This window comes from Chrysemys picta, chromosome 4, assembly GCF_011386835.1.
Source record: "Chrysemys picta bellii isolate R12L10 chromosome 4, ASM1138683v2, whole genome shotgun sequence".
NCBI classification, from domain to species: Eukaryota; Metazoa; Chordata; order Testudines; family Emydidae; genus Chrysemys; species Chrysemys picta.
The window spans coordinates 97256271-97267156 of NC_088794.1; the positions used below are offsets into that span (position 1 = coordinate 97256271).

General features: G+C 38.8%; 1 protein-coding gene across 9 annotated transcripts in view; it reads left to right on the forward strand.

Moving 5' to 3' along the window:
* The window catches only part of FSIP1 (fibrous sheath interacting protein 1), a 172785-nt gene extending 162450 nt beyond the window's left edge, over positions 1-10335 (forward strand). For 7 of the 9 annotated variants that reach the window (XM_065593189.1, XM_065593191.1, XM_065593194.1 and 4 more), the window contains 2 exons: positions 476-1052; positions 9288-10335. In XM_065593189.1, the coding sequence (XP_065449261.1) occupies positions 476-1052; positions 9288-9322 (612 nt within the window). In that variant the 3' untranslated portion in view covers positions 9323-10335. The remainder of the gene's footprint in view (positions 1-475; positions 1053-9287) is intronic. The other 2 variants (XM_042841801.2, XM_065593198.1) reach the window with 2 other exon arrangements.
* Positions 10336-10886: the final 551 nt, after the last annotated feature.

The following is a 10886-nucleotide window of genomic DNA, read 5'->3' on the forward strand; positions in this document are numbered from 1 at the left end:
ATAAGAAATTGACTGAAAAAGGGATACCTGGGTGTAAGAGCTCCAAATATATCATCCAAATTACTATGGATCTTTCAGCTATGTATTCTGTTTCTCTTGATAATTGAAAGAGACTAGAGCCCTGAAATCAACAAGGAAATATTATATTTTTAAAAAGTCACTAAACTGTTTAACTTAGTAAGTAAACAACTGTGCTTTCATCTTTAATAATATGAAGTCTTGTGTGAGAGTGTAGGTGAAATGAAAGGCCTCTCTATTAAGTGCCTGGTGTACAGCAAGCCTCCTTAACAAGTTTCAGTGTCTAATCTATCTCACACCTTTTGGAACGGTTTAATAAGTAGTGTAATTACATATAAGCATATTTAAACTCAGGAAACCCCCAAAATAATATCATAAATTTTCAAGAGTCCTATTCATTCTTTTGTGTCTGCCAAACTCTTTTGTGATGGTTTTATTAATTGTTATATTTTGACAGGAAGAAATTTTTGCTCGTTTTTTCCAGCCTGAAGAACTACCTTGTCTCTCTGAAGGGCAGCTGGTGACTCTTCTGGAAGAATGTATGCAGTTCCCAAGAACAATAAGCAATGTTACCGTGCCAGAATTACAGGAATCTCTTTCTGATGGAATAAGTCCCTCTTGTTACGCAACTCAGGACTCCACCCTGCTCTCCACGTCTACTCTATCCAAACTGTTAGATGAAGCCCGTAGTGTGGGGATGTTAACAGCTCAGGAGAGGGCTGGTATCGAAGATAAAAGTATATGTGAAAGTGCAGAGAGTGAAACCTGTGGCTACTATCTCAGTAAAGCTTTGGCCATTAGTCATTCATCAAATCATGATTCTGTGGCCCAAATAGAAGAACCTGATGACCTAGAAAGTTCACAGGAGATGGAGAATAAGAATAATACTGAAGGTTACTTTATGTCAAGAGCACTCAGCGCAAAAAGATTGAAAAAACCCTCTTTCTTGGATGAACTATTTTATTGCATCAGCATGAACAATGAGCTATCCACAGAAGCTGACATTCCCAGCATACCATTGCAGACCAGAGGAGGTGAGGCTCTTAACAACCATTTAGAATAGGTTTTTGATTAAGATGAACAAAAGAAGCAGGTTCTCACCAAAGGTATTCACTAATGCAGTACAATTATAGTGGTGGGGCAACAAAGTACTTTTATAAAGCATAAAACCATGCCAAAAATAACACGCGCAAACTGTTTTTCAAAATTCTTGCTCTGATGTAATTTCCCCCCCCCAATTAATAGTTTTATGAAATACTAGTAGCTGAAAGCCCATGCTGTCACATGGGTATCATTCATAAAGTCAAAATGGCTGAGAACTTAAAAATTGATGGTAACAGATTGCAAAACCCAGTGAGGATTCAACCTGGTGGTATTCTGAACAAAAAGAGCCCTCAATCATGCTTGTAGCTGTTTCTATCGCTTCAGAGTGACAATCCTGGAATCTTATTATATTGATTATACTATCAATAGTATCAAAGAGTACTCCCTTCTCTTCATGTGTATAATGCCTGCATCTGTAACTTTCACTCCATGCAGCTGAAGAAGTGAGGTTTTTTACCCATGAAAGCGTATGCCCAAATAAATCTGTTAGTCTTTAAGGTGCCACCGGACTCCTTGTTGTTTTTTGTGGATACAGACTAACATGGCTTCACCCTGATACTTGATAGTATTGATTGTGATTAATACTGTCAACGGGAAAATAATGCTAGATACACATGGAATATTTTTTATAATAGTAAAACCTGTAGTTTCTTTTCTTTGTCTTGACTTCCTGTGTGTTTCTGGAGAACATATATTCTCATACTAGTTTCCAGGCTAATTCACACGAGTCTCAACATATATCTATTGAGTTGTTTCTCTGATATGACAAGCTCCATACTTAAAAAATAAAATAAAATGATATCATGTTCTAAATATAAGAAAAATTAATCCGAATTGCTTACAGCACTTCAACCCTGTATGCTGACAGCATGCACATGGTCTAAAAGTATACTAAATATACATATTGGTATTCTATATATTGGTTTTTGTTGTTTACATTCAGTAAAGACAGACTTGTACATATCACCCAGTGCAGAATTAAATAGAGACTATATATTACTATAACATTTTAGGTGTGTCCACATTTCTAATTTCTTTTACTGATGCAAAATGTTTGTATTATGATATTTTAATAAAAATCCAAATTCAGATTTTTAGCCTAATAGCTGTGTGAGTCACCCCTCTTTTTTTCAAAAAAGAATTGTGTTTTAATAAATCAGCTAGGCACATATCTATACATCATTGCTAGCTTAAAATTGCATCAGATTGGTAAAACATTGTTAATGTTACAGAGTCTGTGATAAATCGAGATAGTTTGGTTATATTGTAATTTAACAAAATCCTCTTTAATTTACTAAATTAGACTTCATCGTTTACTAATTATTGTCATTATATATCTAATCACTTCCAAATTTGGATTCAGGTATAACTTAGCAGAGCACCGTTGCACCTCCTTATTGCAGTAGCATTTTTGAGCTCTGATTATAATGGTTGCTTTGATTGCACATTATTCTGCTTCCCCCATTCTGTAAAAATGATGCCTCACTTTATACTGTTATCACTCCACATATCAGGAATGAGGAGGTAAGAAAGACTGTCAAAAACTGAGCCTGCAGATAGAAGACCCTGCTTACCATACCCCAGTCTTATCTTACCACTTCATCCTGGAAGCATGGAGAGACAACTCTGCAAGATCTTTCTCCCCTTTCCTTCTCAAACGAAATATGATAATGACAGGTGTAAAGATGACAGAGAGAAGAGATCAGAGAAGGACAAAACAGAGATGACAAGCCAGGAAGCAAATAGCCTTCTTTACAAAGTTTTAAGAACAGAATGATCACATAGATGAACGCGATTTGTTGGATAAGAGTCAACACAGCTTTTGTAAAGAGACATTGTTTCACACGAATCTATTAGAATTCTTTGGGGGGGGGAGAGAGGGTCAACAAACATGTGGACAAGGGTGATCCAGTGGATAGAGTGAACTTGGATTTTCAGAGAGTAGGTCCTCTCCTGGATTGGTAACTGGTTAAAAGATAGGAAAGAAAGGGTAGGATTAAATGGTCAGTTTTCAGAATGAAAGGAGTAAATAGTGGTTTCCCCCAGAGATTTGTACTCGGACCAGTGCTGTTCAAGATAGTCACAAATGATCTGGAAAAAGGGGTAAACACTGAGGTGACAAAATTTGCAGATGAACCGTTATCTTATATAGGGTTGTGAGACTAGCAATTTCACTTAGTTTCTGCTTCCTGATAGGACATTGGAGCCATACTAGCATAATTTGAGGTATCTTTCTTGCAGAGTAGGGAAAAGAGGAGAACATAACAAAACAAACACCTGGTAAGTAATTTTCCCATGTAGAACATCACATGCTAAAGCGTTGAAGTCTATAGAATTACTTTGTTAGATTTATTACATAATAATTAAGGCTCCATGTTTGTCATGGAGGTCACCAAGTCACGGATTCTGTGACTTTCTGTCACCTCCGTGACTTCTGCAGTGGCTAGTACGTCTGGCCCGGGGACTGTCTGAGCAGCTTGAGCAGCCCCTGGGTCAGGTGCATTGGCCGCTGCTGGGGCAGTCTCGGCCCGACCCCCCAGCAGTAGGAGTTTGAGTGTGGGCAGGGCTCAGGACTGGGGATTGGGGTGCAGGGTGTTGCTTACCCAAGGTGGGGGAGTTCCCTGGAAGGGTGACAGCAACTCTCCTCCCTCAGCTCCTAGCTTCATGTGCTGACTCCGCCTGCAGGCACCACCCCTGCAGCTCTCATTTGCTGCAGTTCCCAGCCAATGGGAGCTGTAGAACTGGGGCTTGGGGCGGAGTGGAGGCAGCACGTGGAACTAGGAGCTGGGGCCACCGCTTCCCAGGAACCGGGTAGGGAGCCTGCTCCAGCCCCACCAACCGCACCCCCCGCCCCAGCACCTGAGGTGTCCCCGGGGCCACGACTCCCCCAACACCTGTGGTGGCTGCGAGCCGCATCCCCCTCCCCAGTACCCACAGTGCCCCCCGGGCCGTCCCCCCAGCACTCGCGGCACCCCCAGGGCCACCCTCCCAAGGCACGCCCCCCACCAAGTTTTAGTCAGGGGTATATAGTAAGAGTCATGGACAAGTCACGGGCCATGAATTTTTGTTTACTGCTCGTGACCTGTCCATGACTTTTACTAAAATTACCCATGATTAAAACGTAGCCTTAATAATAATATAAGGGTCTTTGTGTCATGATAGTTCACTATGTCAGCACAACATTGTCTGATATATTTATTCTTTGTTTTTTTAATTGTTGAATAATATTCAGCTATATACACTTTAAAATATGTAAAGTTTAAATGCACATAGTTATTTACCAACCTGTTTTGTTTATCAAATACTTTGAAAGAAAGTAGGTAAGTAGCAGAGATTTTTCTGCCCAAACTTTTGTGGTTCAGTTTTTCATAATGAAAAGCCACTTCACATTTACCTACTGTCACATGAGTCTTTGGGCATGTGTACACTTACCTCCGGAGTGATCTATCCAGCAGGGGTTGATTTATTGCGTCTAGTGAAGACGCAGTAAGTCGACCGCCGAGCGCTCTCCTGTCAACTCCAGTACTCCACCGGAACAAGAAGTGTAGGCGGAGTCAATGGGGGAGCGTCAGCAGTTGACCTACCGCAGTGAAGACACTGCTGTAAGTTGCTCTAAGTACATCGACTTCAGCTACGCTATTTTCGTAGCTGAAGTTGCGTAACTTAGATCAACTTAGCTCACCACCACCCCCCTGCCTCCCCCAGTGTAGACCAGGCCTTAGACTCCTCAGATTGGTTCTGGTCAGGTAATTGGAACAAGTGGATATGGCTCATGAAAAGCTGATGATCTGTAGGGCAGAATGAAAGGAAGTATAAAAAAAGAATTCAGACATTTATAATATCAGTTTTCATCCATTTTCCAGTTCCCCATAAATTGAGGCCAATAGAGGGTATTTCAGATGTGCCATTCTGACATTAAAATACATGTAGAACTTAAAATTCAGAAATAAATGTGAGGTATTTTAATTATTTTTGTCAGTTTATTATTGATTATATATATAACATTAAAGAGAAGATCCCATTATTTATCCAAAGGACTAAAGTGATTCCTGCAAAGACAAATCATGTGTAGCTATAACATTTGTACATGGCCATGACTGGAAGTTCATAACCTTTGAGGATTGTGAAATTATTCAATATTATATTGATGAGCCCAGTATTACTCCAGTAGCTAGATGTGATAAATTATGTTGACTAATGTAGGAATTAAACCCTTGGAGACTCCAGTGGATTCCAATCTCTGGCTAATACATTTCTTTTCAAAGTTTCAACCCATATTTATTTAAACAGATTTCTTAATCCTTTATTCCAAGCTCCAGGGTTGTTTTTTTAAATTATTTTTAAAAGAGCCATCCCCATAGTGGCATCATGTTATGTATACATATTTAAACTGCGCCTAATATAAGAACCACACTAAGGATAATTGTATGTTTTACTTTTTTGGAAATAGGAAACATAGTGAAAAATTCTACCAGACCACTTCACTGGTTAGCCACATAGCCACAAATCCAAGGGGTAAGACCTTAATGGCCATGGTTGTAGACAGGTCAGGCATGTTTACATGCCCCGAACTACTATAGGAATGGCTGATAGCTTTATTTCAGAGCCTCTGCTGGCCATCATGCAGTTTCCCCAGTTCTTGCTCAGCTGAGGAGGAAGCCAGCCTCTCTCTCAATGCTAGCATTCTCTTCTCTGATATCATCTCAAAACACCTCTGGAACATCATATGTGGCAGTTTGGATGTGGGAGCTTGATGCTTCACTCTATTACTCTGGCTTTACTTCAGTGTAACTGTTTAAGTGAATGGTGTTATGCCAGTGTAAAGCTGGTGTAATAGAGTGAATACTCAGGCCTGGGGTTTAGAATCATGGACTATTCTTTGGGACATTTGACTTCTGAGAATCTGAGTAGGTGACACAATTCAAGCTGGGCCTTGCAGCTGGATTGAACTCCATCTAACAAAGCTATTTAAGTCCAAGATTTGGTCCATTATGCATGAGTTATCCATTGCCCTCTAAGATAGAAAAAATAGATTTATCATGACTCATTAATATTTTTGCACACGCATATATAAATTTCAATGAAAAAATCCTAATATAGTTAGCAATGTACTATACTGCTAAATGTAGTATGATTATAATTCCTAGTATTGTGGAAGTTTAGTATGTGGTAATTATGCTTTTCTAAAAGATAGGGTTTTTGTGGAAGATACTTATTTAAAAATCCTTGATAATGTTTTGGACTTAGACAATTTAGAAAGTTAGCAGTGTTTCTACTCTTTCCTACAAGGCCAGGAGACCATGGGCATTGGCCTGTAGACCTTCTGGAAGAAGGTATGTGCATTGGCCTTCGGTATTTACATTTGTACCTCTCAAGCGTTTCTATTGAAGGCTGTATTGTTTTGTCAGAGATAAGATTTCTCTTATAAGATCTACTTTGGGATGTTCACTGAGACTTTCAGAGCTCAGGAGGCAAGAAAGTCTATTTTATCTTAGCTTATTTGGGAAGGGAAAAGCTTATCCAAGTTCTTAAAAATTGTCTTTTTGAGCTTTTGCATCACATCTTTTTTCTTTAAATTATTTAAGAAAATACAGTCCTTTGGAGAATGGATGTACTCTAGAGCATTGACATATATTCCTGTAGATTCACTTTCTGAAGTAGATATTGTACAGTATCCCGCAAACAGAATGAAAAACTCAGAAGTTCATATTTCTTCATCTCTATTTAAATATTTAGGGGTTCTTGTCTGCTTTTGACCTGTTCCTTAATATTTGCAGTGGACCTTCTTGTTTTGTCAGGCAAGTGAATCTTACATGCTAGTATCTTACAGTATCAGCTCCCTTGAAGCAGGCAGAAATACAGACTGCAGCGATCCAGGACTTTTACAATATCTTACTGTGGTATTTTAGTGCTTACTGTGATATTTTAGAAGTACTCTGTGCTGAGGAATAATCAGTTACATCAATGTCAATTTATATCCCCCAAGAGTTAAGACATGGAGCATGTTTTGATCTGTAGAATGCAGAGAAAATCTTAAACTATATCATAAATACTTGAGATCCTTCAATATCTGAAGAAAACAGTAAAACAGAATGTCATCTCATAGAGAAATGTGTCTGATAAATTCTGCCCCCCCGAGATGCAGGCACGAAGCTTGGAGTTACAGTTGATCGACCAAGAATTTGGCCTTTTGTTATAAGGCTGGTTTATTAATCCCTTTCAATTTAGAAGGCAATATAGACACACAGAGAAATTTTATTAAAATTTGGTAGCTTAAACTCCCTGCGGGAATTTGAGGTGTCATCCATTTATTTAGCTTTCAGATGGAAATGTTGAACCTTGTTTCACCTCACTGTCTCTCATGATCAAAAAAGTAAATGAAGATGTTTAACTTCAAGAGATACCATAACTTCCCACATCACTTAGTTCCCTAAAAAACACATTGTAAGAAGAGTGAAGAATCCCAGCAAGATTTACACATTTAGTACTATTAAAAAGAGTCCAGTTAACAGACTTGCAGGTAATTATCAGATCTTAATACTCAAGCATCCATTGCCATTTATGGCACAAAATCGAGAATTTGTTATTGCACTTTTTCAGTGAGTGCATAGAGTGTTAGGTAAAGCAAGAAAACAGGCAACTAACCAGAACTGGCTGGATTTGACTTCTTTATGCATAGGGCCCCTGCTGCTAGAATTGATGAAAAGAAGAATGTTGTCTTCAAGTCTGTAGGAAAGTTGAAGATTAACTAAATGGGCCAAATTCTGCTTTCTCATATAACTGTGTAAATTCTGAGTAACTGTGAGGAATCAGGGCCTGCAGCAGAGCTAGTCTCCAGGCAGCCTCATCCAGACATCCGGCCTGTAGCAGGCTGCCTGATTGGTCACGCCACCTGCAGGGGGCAGTAGGCTGGCTCTTAAACCAGCAGCAGCTTATTGGCTGCTCAGTGCTTATGCCCACAACTGTGTCTGTGTCTGTGTTACTTTGTTCCTGCTGCCTCTACCTTGCACTCAGCCTTTCCTCTGTCCTGTCCCTGCCTTGAATCCCTTCTTGCTTGCTACCCTTCTTGCTCCAGTTCCTGAGTTTGACCTCTGGCTCTGGTTTCTGACTACTGACTCCGGCTCTGATCTTGGTCCTTGATTCCTGATGCCTGCTCCCACCACTAGGCTAGACTGCCCTCATCCCGGTCAGCTGACAGTAACTCCATTAAAGTCAATGGTTTCAGGGAAATGGTGGTGTCTGGGAGGCGGAGTGTTTGCTAGGACCATGTGATCAAAAACACTGACTTTCTAAATAAATACACAGGTACCTTCACAACTGCATTAAAAAGAAAACACCTAACATTGATTACAGTCACATAATACCAGACTTATTTCTCTTTATATTATTAATCTTTTGCAGAGAGAGTGTGCATCATTAAATAATGTAAGTTTTTTGTACCATAAATCTTCTAATAATTATTAAAATACATCTGTGACTAGCTATCTTGCTCAAACTCTTTATACTGATTATCTCCTGGATGCCTATTTCTTGAGATAGCTTTTCACCCGGAAAGAGCTTTCACTGGAGCTCTACAGCCTAACCTTCCATTTTCTTCTTTGACATTTCAGACCTCTATCTAGCTCATGAGCTTGGACATCTTCTGTGGTGGTTTAAGTTAAGTAGTGGATAATGTTACACTTTCAAATAATTCAGAAATATAAAGCTAGTTGTTTATTTCCAAAACAGTATGAGTTTTAATTTCAAGTACATCATAACATGGAGATCTATGATGCAAAATTACTTTCAGAGCTAAAAAAGCGCTTACATTAAGAGAACAGTGATTACAGTTATCATTGAAAGGTGAGTAAAGTTGCTACTTCCCCTCGAGAACTGGTAAAGGCGGATGGTCAAATACCCTTGGATGCACATGTGATGCCTATTGGGATAAACAGAAGCCGAACTTATCCACAGATGCAGGCATGTACATCAAAAGTTGATATTTCTCAATTTTGAGAGTCCAATCAGTAGATGTGCATGAGTGACTGCTCTTATTCCCAGCTTTCTTTGGCCTTATTAGTGTTCAGGAAGATTGTGTATCACAATCAGTTACTACTTTTTTCATTTATACTTGTGAATATTATTGGCCTTCAAGCAATTCATGTATGATTTCTTCTTTTGTGCAGATGATTTGAAGATTGAAGATGTGGCAGCAGAGTGATATACATACTCCAACTTACTGTCATTTTTATAAAACATTGGTAAACTACACTTCAGTGTTTTTCATTAGTACATGATCATTTCAGACTCTGAATACAGTGAAATCGTCATGCATATATACACTGCATACCATAATTATTACTGTGAAATAGTTTCTTCTTACAGAGAAAGTTATTATTGTCATGCATTGCAGTTTGAGTTCTAAAGGAAAAATATTCCACTTGAGTTTCTGGTGAATATTTTACATAATTACATATTTTACATATTGTTCAGTGTTTTACCAGCATTGTACATTTTTTCAACATACAGTAGTAGATATAATCACAAAGTTGTATTGAATTCAGTAAAATTGAGTATGAACTTTGTAAAAATATGACATGTCAATTCTAATAATCTATTTTTTTCTTTTTTTGCATACACTTTACTGTTTTGAAGAAAAATGGCTAAAATCTGACTGCATCTGTTCCTGTCTGCAGTGGAGTTGTTTGTGGTACAGACTGGATTCTGTAAAGTGGTGAGCACTCTGTCCCTGAGTCAACAAAGTGCATAATCTTTTGCTTATTTTTAAACGAACAATAATTGACATCAACAGGACTACTCCTATGCATATAGTTAAGTATGTGAATAAGTACTTTGCTAGAGTGCTCATCACTTTGCAGGATTAAGCAATAGGTAAAGATAAGAATTTAATCATGTGGCAAGTAGCCTTAGGTTCTAGCTGAAGTACAGTGGTTTCCCCAAGAATTGAAATTAGGGGGGGTGTTTGAATTTACGGGGGGTCGATGTCAGGGCTGATGAGGGGTGAGACTGTGAGGTTGAAGGTGGACTGTATGGCATCATAGTAAAAACTGAAAAATGTTTCATGACCATTTTATTAGATTTAACTCATGTTTTTAAATCATCACACAAATTAAAGTTAGCTACTCAAGCCTTCTATGAAGCACTATGTCTACATCCTTCTTGGTTTCTTGTTATAATTTTGCACAACTCTGTTAATGAACTTCTTGAATGCAATGCGTTCATCTTTGGTGGCTTCTCTTGTGTCCGGTACTTCCATTCCTTCAATTGATATGCTCATTAGTTCATTCACATGATCAGGCAGAAGGCAACTTCTTTCAGAACACAAAATTCTATTCAATGATGAAAAAGAACGCTCAACTGTAGCTGTTGTGACTGCGAGTAGCAAGAGATGAATTCCTACTTCTTTCATCCCAGGAAACAGATCACAAAGATTGGGTCGAGCCACTAGTGATGATAAAAAAGAAGTTGAAGTCAAATCATTCATTCGTCGTATGATATTCCACTCTGTGTTCAAATTCTCTATTCTGTCTTGATCACATGGCAGCCCCATTGCTGGTAGTGCCTCACTCCACTCAACGGTTGGTGTTTTATAGGACAGGCATCTGTAAACGCTACGTAGAGGTTAAGTAGAATCTAGAAGTCACTGTTGTAGATTTTTAAGAATCAAGTCTGGAGCCTTTTCACGTAGTTTGTCAGCATTGGCTTTGCTGATCAGTTTGACAAACCAAGCTCCTCCACTTTTACCAATTATCGCATTGGGAAGC